This window comes from Monopterus albus, unplaced genomic scaffold (genome assembly GCF_001952655.1).
Source record: "Monopterus albus unplaced genomic scaffold, M_albus_1.0 scaffold324.1, whole genome shotgun sequence".
NCBI classification, from domain to species: Eukaryota; Metazoa; Chordata; class Actinopteri; order Synbranchiformes; family Synbranchidae; genus Monopterus; species Monopterus albus.
Genome location: NW_018128204.1, coordinates 42,187 through 62,226, shown reverse-complemented (window position 1 = coordinate 62,226; position 20,040 = coordinate 42,187). Strand labels below are relative to the sequence as shown.

At 39.3% G+C, this 20,040-nt stretch overlaps 4 protein-coding genes across 4 annotated transcripts in view; 1 reads left to right on the top strand and 3 right to left on the bottom strand.

Annotated features, from left to right (window-relative positions):
* Positions 1–6,192, top strand: part of LOC109974190 (nuclear factor 7, brain) — a 20,668-nt gene extending 14,476 nt beyond the window's left edge. Inside the window, exon 13 of the mRNA XM_020624269.1 lies at positions 6,146–6,192. Coding sequence (XP_020479925.1) covers positions 6,146–6,192 — 47 coding nt within the window. The remainder of the gene's footprint in view (positions 1–6,145) is intronic.
* The window catches only part of LOC109974201 (N-acylneuraminate cytidylyltransferase-like), a 22,421-nt gene extending 8,793 nt beyond the window's left edge, over positions 1–13,628 (bottom strand). The window contains exons 1-2 of the mRNA XM_020624291.1: positions 13,530–13,628; positions 1,387–1,633 (exon numbers count right to left, since the gene is read on the bottom strand). Of these exons, the coding sequence (XP_020479947.1) occupies positions 1,387–1,610 (224 nt within the window). The 5' untranslated portion in view covers positions 1,611–1,633; positions 13,530–13,628. The remainder of the gene's footprint in view (positions 1–1,386; positions 1,634–13,529) is intronic.
* LOC109974197 (N-acylneuraminate cytidylyltransferase-like) lies at positions 6,010–8,042 on the bottom strand. Its single transcript, XM_020624284.1, has 3 exons — positions 7,834–8,042; positions 7,585–7,750; positions 6,010–6,999 (listed from the first exon to the last, which is right to left on the bottom strand). The coding sequence occupies exons 1-3, from the start codon at positions 7,960–7,962 to the stop codon at positions 6,926–6,928; spliced, it is 369 nt and encodes a 122-aa protein (XP_020479940.1). The 5' UTR covers positions 7,963–8,042; the 3' UTR covers positions 6,010–6,925.
* LOC109974198 (N-acylneuraminate cytidylyltransferase-like) lies at positions 8,679–13,531 on the bottom strand. The gene is given in 7 exon segments (XM_020624286.1): positions 8,679–9,345; positions 10,217–10,382; positions 10,466–10,637; positions 11,313–11,439; positions 11,846–12,067; positions 12,191–12,333; positions 13,283–13,531. Coding segments are annotated over 7 exon segments (1,269 nt in total). The 5' UTR covers positions 13,507–13,531; the 3' UTR covers positions 8,679–9,130.
* Positions 13,629–20,040: the final 6,412 nt, after the last annotated feature.

Below are 20,040 nucleotides of genomic sequence, written 5' to 3'. Positions count from 1 at the left end.
AGGGTCTTCCGGGCAAACCTGACAAGAGGCGATCGTGCCTTTGCAGCTGCTGCTCCCAAATTATGGAATGATTTATCACTGCTCATTAGACAAGTCTCTTCTTTGCCGGTTTTTAAATGCCTTTTGAAAACTCATTTATTCTCGTTGGCGTTTTGATACCATTTATTGGTGTGATCTTATCTGTATTGATTGATATCTTATCTTTGTGTTGATTTTATCTGTCCTTGTAAGTTGTGGTTATTTTAATGTATATTGTTAATCACACTGTACAGCACTTTGGTCCGTCTCGGTTGTTTCAGTGCTTTATAAATAAAGTTGGTATGGTATGGTATATTATGTTAAATTATTTCTTTTCACATCTCTAGCACTGTATTAGTCTAACCTTTTATCTACAGACCTTACATGTCCTACATACCTAAAATATTTCATTCTTCCTGGGACAAACACAGCATGGAACAGTGCTACGTTGGTTTGATCCACTGTGTGTTCTGCTGTTGTATGCTGACATTTTCCAACCACTGCAAGATTAATGAAACCTCTTTTCTAGTAGTTTATCATTTAAGATGCCACTGGTTTAGTGCAGGTGCCATTATAAAGTGAGATAATTTTACCAAGGGGAAGTAAAAAGAAAATGCCATGATTTACACAAGCTTATAGCTGATACTAACAACCAGTTTGATGATTGATTATTCAATAAATTACTTTTACAATGAAATCTGTCATTACTGTAAAAAAAATAAATAAATCAGAAAATAGTGATAATGCATTACAGCCACAAATAAACAGCCCAATGCTAAAAACATAAAGTTATAATGATATAAAAAACATTTAAAAATGTAAATCTGACAATTTCTTCGGGCAAAAAAGAAGCTGCTGAAAAGAGGTCCAGAATAGAGAAGATAATTAGTGACATTTCAGGGTATAATTTTAGAAAAATTACAACAAGAACTAGATGAAATGTATGCGGAAAGGGCAAAGGGAGCCTTTGTACGCTCACAATGAAAATGGTTGGGGGGGGGATGAATGCAGAGATGAACTTCATAACCAAACTGAAAATTGAAGACTCTGTATGTGATGATTCCAATGCTCATCCTAAATATATTGCTAATTTCTTTGCTACTTTGTATAAACTTAATGATTCCCGCGATAGTTCCGCTTCACACTCGGCTGCAAACCGCCCCAGTGCACGTTGGATGGACTGGTTGGGCAAACTCCCACTTGTTTGGGTCTGTTATTCAGTTTCACTTTGATTTATTATGCCTACGTTTGTCCTCTTGTTGCATCCTGTTATACAATTGATGCAATTATTTATACTGAATATAATTTGTATTGATTTGCATTGCTGTTAAATAAAAAGACTTATAAAAAAAAACTTATTTTAGCAACCTGTCAAACATGTCGGAGTCCAGAGCAGCCCTCAGCACCCATCCAATGAGCGGGACTCCGGCCAACCTCTTGATGTTTTTTAGAGGGATCCCTTTACTCCCTCCCCTCGCCAGGATCAACGCAGCTACATGTCTTTGGCCATTCACCCAGGTCTGCTTGCAGTCAGGCAGCTGTCCCTCCTGTTCAGCTTCATCGTCGGGCTTGCGTTTTTTCCTGGAATCCATAACGACTGTAGCGGCTCAGTGATCTGTAAAAAGTTGTAGTTAGCAGTCGCAAAACGAGAAAATTCACGAAACACGGATGAGCTTCACTGACTTTATGTAAAAACGTGACAAACCCATCATGACGTCACCTATGACAAGTTTCTGAAGCGCAAATCTGGCCGTCACCATATTGGCAGCGCCTCAATCCGCCTGTCACTCAGCGCCTGTCACTCAAGGGGGGCCACGCCCTCAGTTAATTTAACTGATTTATAGTAGCTATTAATATTCTTCTATTCACAGTGGATTATTGTTTTGGTTGTATGGCCACCACCTTTACTCTTTTGGTTAATTTGATTCCTGTCCAGCCTCAGCTAAAGAGCTGATTTCAGTGAAAAAGCTTTAATAAACCCAGTGTGCACTACCTGCCCAGCACCAAATAACAGAATTACAAAATTAGAAACTAGCAAGTGAACCTCAAACATTTCGCAACTGGAGAGCTAGATATTTCCCTTGGGAGTTGGTAGAGTCCAAAAATAGAATTAAAAATCAATAAGAATGAATATTGGCTTTCTGTTTTTTACTGGGCCATAAATATGATAAAAAAATTTTTGCAAATTAGATTTTAATGTCTGCTACAGTCTAAATATTTACTTTGTCACCTAAAAAATACCAACACTTAATAAAATGGCATAATACCAGTCCTGGGGTGAAAATTATCACAGCAATGAGCCTGGCTCAACATCTCTGCCATTTCCGTTTCCTGACTTCTTCTGTGTTTTCTGTACTTTGTTGTTTGAACTCCCTAGTCAGAATATTAATATTGCACAAGTACAAAAGCAACAGCTACACAACCATCTCCAGCTGATAGATGCATACGTTTTAAAACGTTCAGTGATTATATATTGATGTGTACTGCCCTGTGTAGTTAACAAAGATGATGACAAACAGGGCAAGCTTCAAAATAAATCTGTATGTTTCTTTAAACAGGATAAAAGTACAGTGGTGGATGATGTACCTGCCTGGTGTGTGTTTTGTGTGTGTGACAGGACACACGCACACACGCACAAAGAGCTATGATAATTGCTCACAGAAACAGGCATTCTGTGTAGGCGAAGGTCTTTTTTTTAAATCTGCGAATCCACAAACATGTGTCAGAGCCTGTTTTTAATACACACACACACACACACACACACACACACACACACACACACACAAAGAGCTATGATAATTGCCCACAGAAACAGGCGTGTTGATTACGTGTATGTCGCAAGATGCAAACAGTTGGACAGTTTTCTGTGTAGGTGTAGGGCTTTTTTTTATTTTTTTAAATCTGCTAATCCACAAACACGTGCCAGAGCCTGTTTCTGATGGGTCATCAGTCTCAAATTAGCCCCTGTTTAGTCTATAGTCTGGTGTAGCCTTCTTAATTCCAGGCACACATAGGTTTTCAAAAGTGAGGCTACTAAAGGATGAATTTAATTAAAATACAAAATAGAAAAAGTGAAATAAGCACCAATATCTATGTGATGTTTCAGGGTTCAAAGATCCAACAGCAGTGATTTTCTTTATAACATAAATGAAGCTTTAGTTATTAACTTTTTTTTTTTTATAAAATATGCTTTACTTTCTTAATGAGAGTTATATATAGAGGACTTTGACATTTGTATAGTGATTATAATATACAAAAAACTGAGCACACGCCTTTGTAATATATAAAATGTCAAAGTATTACAAAGTGGCTCTTAAGTCTAAACACACACAGACAGGCATCCACCTCTGTGGAAATGAATTGTTTGGGGAGGTTTACAGAGCTGGTGCTGCAAGACTGTCTGGTTCCACAAGTCTAACTGTAATGGGAATGTGTGTGTGTGTGTGTGTGTGTGGGCACATGTCTACATGCAAAAATAAGTTACACAAAACAAAAGGCTAAACGTGCACACCCACACCCACACACACACAAATAAATGCACATATTGAACTCTGTGTGTTTGCTAATTGAGAGACTGTGCAAATATGAAGGGGCGCAGGCCGACTGCCTATTGTGAAACTAGAGTACAGCAAATATCTGTCATGGCATCGTTCTCTCTCTCTGCTCTGCCTTCTCACCCTCGGTTCCCTTTGTTTTCCAGTTTTAAAGAGATTTCTTGTCTTTGTAAACCTGTTGTTTTAGTTATGAATCCTATGTTGCACACTGGCAACTGTAACAACAAAGACCTAAAAATATAAATGGCAAGTTTAAAAACTTGATTGATTTTCACTCGTTTCCATTTTCCTTTTATTGATTTATCGCTGCACAGGATGTGAGGTGCTATAAAATTCATACAGAAGCCAATTTAGTGATTTAGATGACAATTATTATTATTAACCATAATCATTTGATTATCAGAGCAGCTGCCAATTAATATTCTGTTGCTCTACCAATCAGTTAATGGACTAAACATTTCATCTTATTTCCCCTTTAATAATAATGAGAAGCAAATGGTAAAATATACAGTAAACTCCATGTAAAACATGCGTGTAAAAGTAATAGTAAAACTAAATCCAGTAAAATAAACGGACCAAGTAAAATCAAGATAGTGTTCTTTACAATAAGGTTGTATTTTAGAAAGAGATTTGCATCAAAATATGACTTTTCACCTCTCTCCTTTATAGTCTCCATCTTTCCTCCATCTGTCCTGAAGATGGAGGCTGAAGCCAGCCCTGCTGAGATGACACCGCTCTGCCTCAGCAAACATCCAGTATCTGACACGCGAATGCACGCTGAGCTGCCGTCCAGCACGGTCTTGGGCCGACCACAGAGCCCGGTAGATTCATCTGAGGAGAAGTCAGAGGTCAGGAGGAGGTCGCAGGGTGGCTCCACATATGTGCGATCCAAAATCAAGGTGAGGGAACAAGTAGGAACTCAGTGTGAAAAATATTGGTGGGGGTATTTCCATACTATGTTTATTATATATTTTTTTTAATACATTACATTCACACCATGGCTGCTTAGCCTGCAGCTCTTTGTTTTTGTAGAGAAGTTCGAGTTGTTTCTTCTTGTATCATTAGAGGACAGTGGTCACTCTCAAAGTGTTTCGAGCACTCCCAGGCAGAGCTGATGGAGGTGCTGGAGATGAGCTATAGGGCGGCCAAGCTCCAGGCCAGTACCATGATATGTCAGCTGGAGGTTAAAGAACTGTGGGGGAAACAAAATGCTTTTGAGAAGGTTGCACAGTCAAATGACCACATACGTCAAGGTTGGTAAGACTCTACAGTTCAGCACCACCCTATATTATAGTCATAAAAGACAGCAACAGTGCCCTCTGGTGGTAGAATTCATTATAACCTGCATAGAGAGCATGGGTACTCTTCTTCTTTTTCTCAATTACACTGAACACAAAAGAACGCCAGTGCTGCAAAACTGCATGTACCGGTACTTAATATCAAACACTAACATTCAGAAGGGTTTTCTTCCATTCAGAAAATCAGTTTGTCCAATTTTATTTCAAGCTATACATCACTGGGATCATCCTGCAGAACTGTGAAACAAATTTGATATCATTCCAATATAGATAACTACCTCCAAATTTAAATGTATATGTCAGAGTGCTATATGTGACTGAGAATTTTTTCAGACACAACATATAAATATCTGAAACACACAAAGTAGCAACAACCACACTGAGCAAGGTTAAATTAGAGTTACTCAAAGATTTCTCTAAGCCTTTATGAGTTAAGGAGACCGGTGCTCTGTTCTTGATACATGTCACCTTGTTCCTTTCCAGGTTTTACTGCATCGGTACTGCAGCCCAGTCCAGTCCAAACGCAGCCCAGTGAGTGTCCACTCCCACTCCACCTTAGACTCATGATCAGGGTCTATACTGTGCATAAACCAGTGAATGATATCTGCCATCCACCTACATTTGTGGTTTAATATTGATGATGAAAGCCAGTGAGTGATACTTGAGTTATACTGCATGTAGTTGTGTGAGCATTCCACCACCAGTCAGTGGTATAAATCTATTCAATGCATTAGTGAGTGTTCTGTTTTAATGAAACTGTTTTGTTTTTATGCAGGGGAGAAGAGGGTACAGGAGTATGCGGGTATGTTAGTTTGAATCATGTAAAAGCATCATTCAGCTCAGTCGGCTTGTAGTCATGAAATATGACTAAAATAAAGATTTGTTTTGTTTTTATTTTCCTCCAACACAGTGGATATAACTCTGGACTCCAACACCGCCCACCCCAGGCTGATTCTGTCAGAGGACATGAAAAGTGTAAGACACCTATTCAGTTATTATATCACTTAATAATTCATCTTTCAGATGTATTCTTTACCATGAATGTTTTCTACATTATACTGTGTAAACATGGGCAGCAGATCGAAGAATCCCTAACTGGTTCTGTGTATCACTATAATTCCTTATGTCCTCCTTCTCTACAGGTATCCTTCTACAATGTTGATGCTAAAATCCACATCTACACTTTCAACGACACTTTCACTCAGCATATCTACCCTTTCTTCAGCCCTTGTACTAATAAATCAGGGAAGAATGACGGGCCGCTGGTCATCACACCAGTATTCACTTTATCTTTTTCATTTGTCAAAATGACCCCATGCTGAACATTAAATACTGTAAGTAATCAGAACAAAATCACTTGAGACAATTCAATAAAACAACTGAACCCAAACAATGAACATTTCAACACTGCAGTTAAAAGTCATCCATGAGGAAATGGATAAGTGCTATATACAGGTATTACTTTATCACACCCAATCAAACACAGAGCAATTCAGTTTATTACTTCACTGACCGAGTAAAGTGCAAATCCAGGTTATTATATGAAGTCACACCCCAATTTTGCAGATTTTCTAAGAAGGTTTAATATTTATTGAATTGAAATATCTAACTTAAGTTCATCTTGCGTCCCTCCTTGATTTCTGTACAAAGAAATCCCCATTCATTCATACAAGTCCTCCCCTTTTAAACGAGCTTGACACCGGGACCAAGCGTGCACAGGTTTGGGTTGGATCTTAGCAGGAGAACAGATGGAGAATTCTTTGTACAAGAAGCATGGAGGGATGTTAGATGAACTTTATTTAGATATACAATCACTTCTATAATTATTAAAACCTGAACCCACTGACAGTCATTTCTAGTAATTGTCCATGAAATGTGCCAAATTTTGAAAATTTCCAAGTCGTGTTTAATGTATCTAGGAGCTGCTGCGGTCAATGCGATCCTGCTCCATCTGAGACTTCGCCTTTTCTTTCTGCAGGAGAATGTGCTCTGCAAACTCCCTAACAGCTCCCTTTCCTCCAACACTGTGGCAGGTGTATTTTGCAGCATTAATGGCTACCACAGGAGCACTCCAGGTACTGCACTCAGACCTGCCCGGTTCAGACAGTTGACGTCGGCTTTATCATTACCTGAGAAGAAGAGAAATGAAAAGGGAAGACAGAAATCAACATCGAATATAAAGCCTGCAAAAAAGCAACTACATATCATTTACATAAATATTAAGACAGGCCACATAAAAGGTAAGGGTTGAGCTTTACCAGAGGCTAAGTGTTTCCAGACTTTATGCTAAGCTAACCAAAACCAGCTTTTGGATCTAACTTCATGCTTATTGTAAAGGCAAGAGTGATATCATTAACTAGGACTGCAACTTACAATTATTTTCACAAGAAATTCATCTTTTGATCATTTTATGACTCAGTTAACAGTTTACTCGTTACAATGTCTTAACATGGACAAAAAAATTTGTTGTGGTTTCCCAGAGCCCAAGGTGACATCTTCAAATTGCTCCAACAACACTCCGCACCCAAAGTGTTTCAGTTTGTGAGGATATAATAGAGACATCATCTAATTTGAAGAAGTGGAATCCACTGACTGGAACAGTGTTTCAATAAACTACTTGAAACAGTAAACTGCTGTTTTATTAATTTTCTGTTGGTTAATTATTTGACTACTAATCTCAACACATTCTGACACGGACAGACGCCTGCATTTACCCATGTATGCCACGTCCTTCCATTCCAAATTCCTCTGCTTCACCATCGACTTCAAGTCACTCAGCGGCTCCTGGCCCACCAGTACCACCTCACAGCCCATCCTCTTTTTCAGTTTGTCAGTCACCGACTGGGCCACAGGGTCCTCGCTGGAAGTCAAGAGCACTACCTGTTGGAGGAAGACAGAGAGGTCAGTGTGTGGCGATATGAGTCGATTCACCAATGCTTTTTAAAGTGGTGACAAGTTCAAACCTCTACATCTTCTCTTTGCAGCATACGGATGCCCATGGTATCTTTAGTGTTGACAGACACCATCTCCTCTCCAGATGCAGACAGGTAGATCCTTCCATCCGTTAAACATCCAGAAACACAGCAGAACATCAGCTTAACCACCTCAGGTTTGACCCGACCAAAGTAACCATACCTGTGGGGAAAAAGCAGAAACTGGGGGATAAAATGTCATGAAAATTACATTAAGTATGTTTTAAACTGTGCTCTAATCAATATATTAACCAACGTATATTATTCAATGGATTGTAAACTTTCAGAACAGATCACAGGGACCTGTGAGACACTGCTGGTGTGAACTGAAGAAACAACCACTAAGTCATTTGTAGCTGCTTCTTCTCTTTCTGATACACAAGCCTGGGCACATGTTAATAGACTAATGTAGGTGAAACATTTTAATGTACTTTGAATAATTTGTTCATTTCTTAAAAATGAGGTTTTCTGATAAGCTGGACAAGTGTATGTGGTCTTAATGTTAGGATGAGCTTTGGAGGAATTAACTTCCTCTGTATTGTTGACAGATGCTACTCTTATAACTGCATGTTAAATATAAAGCTGTACACATATTAGATTAATTATGGCAAAGTAAACGTATAAATAAAAAACAAATCCACATAATGTGCATTCATTTCACTTTCTTAATGATTTGTCATTTAAGTGTCAATCTTCCTGTGCTGCACATTAGACACTTTCACTTTTTCAACTTCACAGAAAACTATGAAATCAGAACAAAATCACTTATGACAATTATTAAAACACACCTGAAGCCAAATGATGAACATTTCAACACTTTAACCAAAAAGCAGCCATGAGGAAATGGAGAATAAGTGTTACATACAAGTAATGCCTTATCAAACAGAGTGCATTTAGTTTATGACTTCACTGGCCGAGTAAAGTGCAAATCCAGGTTATTATATGAAGCCACACCCGTTATTCATCTAAAAAGCAGACCATCAATCTCTCAGAGGAAAAGTTTGCAGATCTTTTAAGAATGTTTAATATTTATTGAATTGAAATATCAAAATTAAGTTCATCTTACATCCTTCCATGATTTCTGTACAAATGGATCTGGTTGGATCTTAGCAGGAGAACAGATGGAGAATTCTTTGTACAAGAAGCATGGAGGGATGTGAGATGAACTTTATTTAGATATACAATCACTTCTATAATTATTAAAACCTGAACCCACTGACAGTCATTTCTAGTAATTGTCCATGAAATGTGCCAAATTTTGAAAATTTCCAAGTCGTGTTTAATGTATCTAGGAGCTGCTGCGGTCAATGCGATCCTGCTCCATCTGAGACCTCGCCTTTTCTTTCTGCAGGAGAATGTGCTCTGCAAACTCCCTAACAGCTCCCTTTCCTCCAACACTGTGGCAGGTGTATTTTGCAGCATTAATGGCTACCACAGGAGCATCTCCAGGTATTGCACTCAGACCTGCCTGGTTCAGACAGTTGATGTCGGCTTTATCATTACCTGAGAAGAAGAGAAATGAAAAGGGAAGACAGAAATCAACATCAACTATGAAGCCTGCAAAAAAAAAAAAAACTACATATCATTTACATAAACATTAAGACAGGCCACATAAAAGGTAAGGGTTGTGCTTTACCAGAGGCGTTTTTCAAACATCCTGTTCTACTGCTTTCAAGAGAAAAAGACTGTAAGGGTAGTTACTAAGTGGTTGGTTTTGCATTTGTGTTTTCAGCTTGTTTGCCCATCTCCATTACAACGTTGTGTCTTGACTGTTTCTGCGAGATGCATCCAGGACAGTCTGTCTTAATATGAAAATCACCATGAGTTGCAGCCTTTAAGTGCCCCAAAAATGTTCTTGGATCGATGGTGTATATTCTTGGTGTATTTTGGTTGATTTGACAACTTTGATTGGCGGTCCAATGCTGTCGCCCACCTTCTTGTCACTAAAGCTCAGAATCTGGTTGCAAAATACCAAGATGGCAGGCGTAATCCACTGACTGGAACAGTGTTTCAATAAACTACTTGAAACAGTAAACTGCTGTTTTATTAATTTTCATTCATTCATTTTCTACTGCTTAGTCCCTGAACGAGGTCACGGGGGGGGGGGCCGGAGCCAATCCCGGCCGGCAATCGGGTGAAGGCGGGGTACACCCTGGACAGGTCGCCAATCCATCGCAGGGCTAACACATAGACGAACAACCACACACACGCACTCCTATGGGCAATTTAGAGACACCAATCAACCTAAGCTGCATGTCTTTGGACTGTGGGAGGAAGCCGGGTGGGTTCTCTCTGGGTTTATTAATTTTCTGTTGGTTAATTATTTGACTACTAATCTCAACACATTCTGACACGGACAGACGCCTGCATTTACCCATGTATGCCACGTCCTTCCATTCCAAATTCCTCTGCTTCACCATCGACTTCAAGTCACTCAGCGGCTCCTGGCCCACCAGTACCACCTCACAGCCCATCCTCTTTTTCAGATTGTCAGACGCCGTCTTGGCCACAGGGTCCTCGCTGGAAGTCAAGAGCACTACCTGTTGGAGGAAGACAGAGAGGTCAGTGTGTGGCGATATGAGTCGATTCACCAATGCTTTTTAAAGTGGTGACAAGTTCAAACCTCTACATCTTCTCTTTGCAGCATACGGATGCCCATGGTATCTTTAGTGTTGACAGACACCATCTCCTCTCCAGATGCAGACAGGTAGATCCTTCCATCCGTTAAACATCCAGAAACACAGCAGAACATCAGCTTAACCACCTCAGGTTTGACCCGACCAAAGTAACCATACCTGTGGGGAAAAAGCAGAAACTGGGGGATAAAATGTCATGAAAATTACATTAAGTATGTTTTAAACTGTGCTCTAATCAATATATTAACCAACGTATATTATTCAATGGATTGTAAACTTTCAGAACAGATCACAGGGACCTGTGAGACACTGCTGGTGTGAACTGAAGAACATGTTCTATCTCTGTTTTTGTACTTTGTGCGTTGTTATATGTTCAACCAGATGGCATCCCAGACTTAAAGGAGCCAGCCATAAACTGTTCCGGCCATATACTGTGGAGATAAACAGACAAGAGATTGTGTAATGTTCTTCATCAGGGCAAAACCCTCTCAAGTTCACTTTCCCTCTGCAAATCTTTTTTACAACCTGATTAACGCCTGGGATGTGTCTCTAGGGAGTTCCCTTTGTCCTATATATTGTGATGTTTAGACTAAACTCATTCAGACAACTCTGTATGCCTGTGCTGACTTGTCTCCTTGCTGCAAGTAAACCAATCTCTTATTGAAAGATTCCAGTTACTTCATTGCTTCTTTGTAAATTCTTTTGACAGAAAAGAAGACAGAAATGGAATAAACAAACACCAGCATGTACACAGGGTCTTGTCTAAAGCCTCTACTGTCAGTAATCTAGCTGGACATGGCTGTTTTCTAATGCAGAGAATGTGTTTTATTTAACCTGAGAACCCTCCGTTCTGCCACAGGCCAGTCGATGTCCACGTCAATGTCCACACTGTGTTCTGGCGGCATCTCATAGTAGGCTACCTTACCACTCTGTAGAGGGGGATGTGGGGTAAATGTAAAGACTGCACAATTAAAAATATAAAATCACCCCAACAGAAACTGCAACACTAAGTGCAAATCTGCAAAATAATGAATGAAACCAGAATTAAAATTGAAAAATGTTGAGTTAGCACTTTTCAAATTTACATGTCACAGGTTGTCACTGGTTACATGTAACTAGTGGAGGCACATAACAACCCTGTCACTTTTAGGAGACGTGAAACTAAGAAACATAAAAAAAAAATAAAATACTGCAATTAAGTTTGCCGCATCATTACCTGCAAGTAGGTGAAGTTAAGTGAATATTTAACAATTATCAAACAGCTTTCAGTTACAGTTTCCAGTAAATTACCAGGAAAGTACAGGATCCATAAAATAAAATGTTTATAGTGTAACCTACATCATCTAGAACTGTAAAAAATTACACACAAAAGGGTGACTAGATCCTGGACTATTTTCAGTGCACTGTAACAACAGTCTTATGTGTTGACTTACATCCTTTTTTGACCTCCTTCCAACGGAAATGGTGTCTCCTGACCACCGAGAAGACTGAATCATAGCCCTGCTGCAGGATCATCTGTAGGGCCTCCTTCACATGCTTTGGATGGAGACATGGAGACGTAGCCTGAATGTTACATATCACATCCACGTCTATGAAAACAAAGTCAACAAACGATGTGTTTAAAGACAAGTGACTGCTCTGTCACTAATTAAACGAAAACATAGCAGAGCTAAGACCACACCAGTTTACACATCCTGCAGTGCCATACATACGCGGATTGAGCCTGGCAAACTCTTGAATAGCTTCCAATGATGTGGAAGCATCTCTGGAGAATTCAGGACTTCTGCGATGCACCCGGGCACCCCAGGATTTGGCCACCTTCTCGATCTCATCATGGTCCGTTGATACCCACACGCTAGGAAAATGCAGATGTTACCTATATTATGTTAAATTATTTCTTTTCATATCTCTAGCACTGTATTAGTCTAACCTTTTATCTACAGACCTTACATGTCCTACATACCTAAAATATTTAATTATTACTGGGACAAACACATAGCATGGAACAGTGCTACGTTGGTTTGATCCACTGTGTGTTCTGCTGTTGTATGCTGACATTTTCCAACCACTGCAAGATTAATGAAACCTCTTTTCTAGTAGTTTATCATTTAAGATGCCACTGGTTTAGTGCAGGTGCCATTATAAAGTGAGATAATTTTACCAAGGGGAAGTAAAAAGAAAATGCCATGATTTACACAAGCTTATAGCTGATACTAACAACCAGTTTGATGATTGATTATTCAATAAATTACTTTTACAATGAAATCTGTCATTATTGTAAAAAAAAAAATCTGAAAATAGTGATAATGCATTACAGCCACAAATAAACAGCCTGTATTGTCCAACAAACAGCCCAATGCTAAAAACATAAAGTTATAATGATATAAAAAAGAGAGAGAAGCCCCAAATTGTCATTGAGAAGTCAAATGCTTTCTTCTTCATGAGTTAAATACACTACCTGGCTATTATTTTCCTATGCTCCAATTCTTACAACATGAATGTAGGCTATCACAAAACATGTACTTTGTGACGTATCCTTGCACTTCAACCTCCAACCTAGTGTATCTTACTTACTGCGTCATTAACGTTTCCTCTGCCGTGAATACGAGACAAGAGGAACCAAAACAAGACAACACACGCCACAAACCTTGAAGCACATCCACCTCAGGGTCTGTCTGACGACACTTTAAAAGACGAAGGACAGAATTTCCACCATAACTACCAAATGTGGGGACTCGCCATCTTCTCCACCCTTACTATCAACCTACTATATCACTTATGTCGGTACTACTTATTTTACCAACCTGTCAAACATGTCGGAGTCCAGAGCAGCCCTCAGCACCCATCCAATGAGCGGGACTCCGGCTAACATTTTGATGTTTTTTAGAGGGATCCCTTTACTTCCTCCCCTCGCCAGAATCAACGCAGCTACGTGTCTTTTGCCATTCACCCGAATCTGCTTGCAGCCGGGCCGCTGTCCCTCCTGTTCAGCTTCATCGCCGGGGCTGCGTCTTTTCCTTGAATCCATAACGACTGTAGCGGCTCAGTGATCTGTAAAAAGTTGTGGATAGCACTTAAACTATCGCCATTAAAGAAAGGGATGCCCCACTCATTGGTGAGCTTCAGTGACTGTATGTAAAAGCTGGACAAACCTACCATGACGTCATGAGTCCCGCTTCTTCTTCTTCTTCTTCTTTGTTGTTTTCTGCCTCTTCTTCTTCTTCTTTTGTTGTTTAATGGAGGTTGGCAAACAGCTTTAGGTGCATTACCGCCACCTTCTAGACTGGAGTGTGGATCAGAACGGTCCCTACCTACTACTATAACAAAATTATCTCACTCAATTCACATTATATTGTCTTGCTTAGCTCCATACTCTCTAAAAACCTAAGAAGTGCTGTGTACCCTTTATCCCCTGAGCATTTTTTCAACACCTCCTATAAAACTAAAGTTAATTCCACCGTTTAGAACATTATCTTTAAATAACTCCCTCTCCCACCTGAACCTGGGACAACTCATAATAACATGTTCCACGGTTTCTTGTACCCTACACAACTCACATTCCCCTGTATTATGCTTCTTCATCAACTTCAATGTACTTTTCAAATCAGTATGACCAAACTTCATTCTTGATATCATATTTTCTTCCTTCCTATTCCTAGTACTTTCTTAGGTATTTTTAGTCAGATAGACATTGGTTAGAGACTTGATGTATTAGAAATGTTTAGAGTAGACAGGATGTCTAGCTCAGGCTGTTAAATGCTTAGTTATTCTTAAGGGTACTGCAGGTTGTTTATGGCCAAGGATAACTAGATAGAAAGTTGATTACTGTTAGAAGACAGGATGTTTATTATTATTATTATGACGTGTATAACTGTAGTTATAGCCATAATATTTTCTTATGTTTAATGTCATGACATGTCATTAGAGGTTGTGTTAGAATGTTTTAGCTACACACCACATTATCAACAGACCGTCACACATTGATTTTCTTCATGCTTCGACTACTGCCATGGTCAGCTGCAAAGCTGGCACCGGGAGACATCACGGTTTGGCGTTCCTGAGTAGAATGGGGCTAGCCTGAAGTGATATAATGTATAGGCCTGTTGTGGTTCAGGGCTTTTCATCTTTCAGTTGCCTGCATGCATGTTGGAGGTGCAAAGATACCTGAGCGTGTAATGTTAATTTTTACCTGTGTTCATTGAATAAATCAGCACTGTTTTGAAGTTACTTGGACTGCCTCGTCTCTCAGAGTTAGCATGGTTAAAAGTACCGGGTCCAACAACTTCTTCTCATTTCTCCTACTTTCCTTTGGATACTAAAATAGAATCGACCCTTGCTAAGTGAACCTCAAACATTTAGCAGCTAGAGAGCTAGCTAAGTTCTCTTGGAAGTTGGTAGAGCCCAAAAATGGATTTAAAAATCAGTTAGAATGAATATTGGCTTTCCATTCTATTCTTGGCCATAAATATGGTTAAAAATGATTGCAAATTAGTTTTATTGTCTGCTCAATGTGTAAATGGGTAACTGATTGCTAATAACCTTCCAATTCAACTTAATTTTAATTTATACTTGTCCACAACTACACGTAGGTGTTGACATGTACCTACGCAGCAAAGATGTGTATGGGTAAATGTAGGTCACTGATGGTCACAGCTGCTCAACATGCACACCTCCCAAAGCTCAGCTGCATGTCCTGCACACTGATTGGTTGATCTGATTTGCAGCTGCCTGCTAATTGGTCCACTAGCAGATACTTCAGATTTCTAAATTGGTATTGCTTGGCTAGACTGACCACCTATTCTCAGTATAAATGTTTACTTTCTCACCTAAAAATATCACCATTTAATAAAACGGCATAATACCAGCCCTGGGGTGAAAATTGTCACAGCAATGAGCCTGGCTCAACATCTCTGCCATGTCCACTTCCTGACTTCTGCTGTGCCTTCTGTACTTTGTTGTTTGAACTCCCTAGTCAGAATATTAACATTGCACAAGTACAAAAGCAACAGCTACACAGCCATCTCCAGCTGACAGATGCATACGTTTTCAAAGGTTCAGTGAGACAGAAGTATAAATCTGGCTTTAGAAGGAGATGATAGTGTATGTCAGTTTTATATTTCAAGCTTGTTTCTGCTTCCCCCAAGTGGCAACATCAGCTAATACAACTTTAAAGGACACATCTGTAATTGTGTCAAATCTTGAAAAGTCCCACCTGATTGTTATATAACTGAAAATTGAGGCTGCCTCCTGGAATTTGGACTGCAGTACCTGATTTACTTGTTCTGCTTTGTGTCTGTCAAAAATCTGTTGACATTTTCTTTTCAACAAGACACTCAGATCTTATGCTTTCTTTCTTTTTTCATTTCTTTTACATTTAGCTCATCGAGTCTTTTAACTTATGCATGTGTTACAAGAACAACACACAGCAACTCGCAGTTGGTACTGTACACCCGAAAGAGCGCACAGGAGTAAATATATTATCACATGCGCTTTTCTCAGTGTAAACAGCTACACACAGGTATGCTGCCTGACCAGTGCTCTCCACCCATTGCAGAGAAAACAAAACCCATAAAAACTATGCAAACTGACCTTTAATAATAAGAAGACTTTGACTGGGAGGGAGGGAGGGAGGAAGAATGGAAACTGAAGAGAATCAAAACCCTAGAAACAGAAATAAGCAAGTCAGAAAAAAGGTCAACTCCTTTTCTAGCCAAACTAGCTTTAAAAAGCTACAAAGAATTGCTCATATTTTCACAATTCCAAACATTTTTGCTCTCTCTTATTTTTAAAACTCAATTTTGTGGCCTTTTATAAACAAATATTGTTTTTTAATTTTTCATCTTTTCTAGTTGACTCATAATTGATGGTGTAACCTATGGTGCTTGCTTAGAAATCACCTTACCTGGATAACAGAACTGATAATTTACAAGGACAGTTTGACTTATTTATGTGCTTATGCTCTGATAATGTAGATACCCCATTCACAGAAAATACTTGTTTCTAATTGGATGGCAAATGTCTGGTCAAATCAAAAAGCATGACACCTTAAAGCCCCACATGTTGAATATTTTTATGATATTGCAGCATCTTTAAAATCAGTATATGTATATATGTTAAGCTGTTGCTTTGGGGGGGGGAAACCATATGGATTGCTACCTGCTGCAGCCTAAATTTTGATGTCACCACAAAGAGTTGTCAAAGTCATATCCAAATTTTGAAATTGCAAGAAAATGTTGAAACACTCATCTGAATCATCATCAGTTGTTACAGTGCATTGATAGCAGTATGTGGAGGAGCAGCAGTGAGTGATTTGCATATATGGCATTCATAAAATAATAATTATCCACTCTGAGATGTTGTAATGTAGAAAATGAAAATGACAGCTCTGCTGATGAAACACCGCGAATGCTTTGTGTTGAGATATTGTTCATCTCATCTGTCCATCATTTTCACATATTAGGTAGATCAGTTAACAGAACGCCTCAATGTGTACTGCCCTGTGTAGTTAACAAAGATGATGACAAACAGGGCAAGCTTCAAAATAAATCTGTATGTTTCTTTAAACAGGACAAAAGTACAGTGGTGGATGAGACACTGGAGAAGAGATGAGGTTGTTCATGTTGAACATTGTGTTGTCTCTCATCTCTTTCTTTATCTCTCTTTTAACATACTTCATTTTATGTGAGGTAAGTCTGAAGGATTTAGGGAGGAAGGAAAAAGATAACACATTTTGCTATTGCTAGTAGTATTTAAAAAGAGAAAGACATTAAAAAACCCATATAGGCAAGAAAGAGGATTAAAGGCAATGTGACAAAAAGGATAACAGTATCAATGACAGGAAGGGGCTGTATGAGAAAGAAAAGAGAGAAAGGAGTAGAATAGGATAGCTCATCTGCCCAAACTACTCCAACAGCCCAGATGGCATACCATTCATTATTTCATACTGCACCACTCCTCTCGTTAGACACCTCTTTTTCATACGCAGCTCTGACTTCTCCTCCTCTGTTCACAGGAAATGACAGGTGATAAATGATGCATTTGATTTCTTTTCTAAATGTGTTGGAAAATGAAAAACCTTGCCACACATAAACAGAAACTAAATGACATGAAGCATTAAAGTTACTCTAACTAATTTCATTTCAGCTGCTAGAGGGTCTAGTAGGATTTAAAACCAACTCACATGAGAAATCATTCTTTAGCGCTCTTTCCTCATTGAGTCCTGTTTCCTAAAGCTAAGACGTGAACTATGGATGCCTGGTTACAGCAAACTACGCTCTACTACAATCTGCTACGCTGCACCATGTTCTGTCCAGCTCTTCAGATATTTGTTATGAAATCACAGTAAATGAGAATGCGAGAAGACTTACTAATTTTAATTTTAAAATAAAGTGCAAACAATTCCAGTGTACTAAAAGTTCTGCCGAATGAGTAATGCCACTATCACTGCAACTCAGATGTTTGAGAAACATCTGAAGGACAACTCAAAAGGTCGCATGAATGCTCTGAATAGTCAGATTATTCCTACAGATACGTCGACTGTAACGAGAAGCATCAGATCCTTACACAACCAACAGAAGGCATTTGGGGAAAAACAGGCCTGCTCCCTCCCAGGAACAACAAGGATCCTTTGTATTCATGCAAGGTGTTTCTTGGTGGCGTGCCCTGGGACATCACAGAAGCTGGTCTGATCAACACCTTTAGTGGCTATGGCCCTCTGACTGTGGAGTGGCCGAGTAAGGATGGACAGCACCCTCGCTGCCCTCCCAAAGGTGGCTTGACTAGCGCCGGTGCATGGCAGCCTGTCGTCATCGGTGTGTGAATGTTGTGTGTGAATGGGTGAATGGTGTATGATCTTCTGTAAAGCGCTTTGGCCACACTGTGAGAAAGCGCTATATAAAATACAGTCCATTTACCATTTACCATTTAATCAAGCAGAAATAATTGAAAATCTCCAATCTGGGTCAGCACCTCCCCACATTAAGGCAGGTTTGGGAGCAGATTTCTACAACAAAAATATTTGGAAAAAAGTTTCAATTTATAGCTTTAATGCTGCCTATCTTTATTTTAAATGAGAAATAAAGCCCTGAACACCAGCAAAGGAGCAAGACACTGAACCCCCAGTTGCTCCCGGTGATGTCACTGGTGTGTGAATGTGTGAATGTTTGTGAGTGCGAATGGGTGAATGGCCGAATAATGTGAAAGCACTTTGAGTGTGCTGTAAAGCATAGAAAGGCGCTATACAAATATAAGACCATTTAGACCATTTACCATCTTTTGAATCAAAGGAATGATTTGACATTATGGGAAATATATACGTTCATGCCCAGAGATAAGAACATTTGGCATTTTGAGACTTGTTCTGAAAAGGCCTATTTTGGTTTTCATTTTACTGGTGAAGCAGAGACAGAAAACCAATACTAGAATAATTTTAAAAGCACCGCTTTGCTTGTGCTTCCTGACAACTGAGGAAAACAAATCTCCACCTGTCGACTGTGACAACTTTATAGATGTACACAAGCCGGTTATTCCGTTGCATCTGATCATAAGACTCAGTGAATGGTTAAAACAGTCCAACAGGAGCACAAAACATCAAAAACCCAGCAAACACCAAGTTGTTAGTTGTTTGTGCTACTAAACATCTGGCCAGAGCAACCAAAATAAAGAATCAGGATGCAGCCATATCCCTTCTTCCATCTCTTTGTATGTGGATTATTATTATTATGTCTGTACAGTGAACTTCTCCAAAAGGTTTATGTTGGTGTTCATTATAATTCCAGAAGCTAAGTATGTGTAATACTGGGCAAATACAACATAATGTGGACTGTTTACATGTAGCATGCACTCGAGGATGCAGTGTGTGCTGCATCTACTGACAGGTGTTTCTGTTATTCTTTTGCTTGTGTGCTGAAGCAGAGACAGAAGCAGAGTGTGCTACATGTACTTGAGGATCCTGTATGTCAGCACACAAGCAAAAGAATTTGTTCAAATATAATTTACAGAGGGTAAAAAAGAAAACTTGTAATACAACTTGATTCTTCCCACTTAAATGTTTGAGTTCATTTGTCATGAATTAATCTGTAGATACCTAACGTACAGTGCAACTTAGTATGTCACAGGTCACCTGTGTCACTCTGAGCTACAGAGATGCCTTTCATTTTCTGTTTCAGATGCTCATCCTTAAAAGCTGAAAAAAAGACATCAAAATATCTATAAGATTAACTTAAAAGGTCAGCTAACAAATGTACAGATGAGTCTAACCGTCTTTTAGTTTGGAGGCTTCTATTTACAGGATGGCATTACAATAATCCACCTCACTGCCATTTTGACTGCTGTGCTCATACATTTCCTGAGGGAAAGTATGTGCAGGCTCTTTGTATGTGTGTGTGTGTTCCTGTGTCTTCTTTGTTCCAACTGCCCTTCACACACTGCACACACTCTTCCCCGAATAAGTTCCTTTACTTGTAGCTCCCCACACCTTAAAGTAGAATGGAGAAGAGAGAGAGAGCGAGAGGAAAGCAAAGACCGAGACAGACAGAGAAAAAGGAGGGGTAAACCGGTTCAG

Bases quoted from the DNA above. Each gene is read 5' to 3' on its own strand.
- LOC109974197 (XM_020624284.1), bottom strand. From the start codon at position 7,962: ATGTTCTGCTGTGTTTCTGGATGTTTAACGGATGGAAGGATCTACCTG. The intron at 7,751-7,833 runs GTTTGAACTTGT...TTCCTCCAACAG, and splicing joins TGCAAAGAGAAGATGTAGAG to GTAGTGCTCTTGACTTCCAG. The intron at 7,000-7,584 runs GTAAATGCAGGC...TCTTCTTCTCAG, and splicing joins GAAGGACGTGGCATACATGG to GTAATGATAAAGCCGACGTC.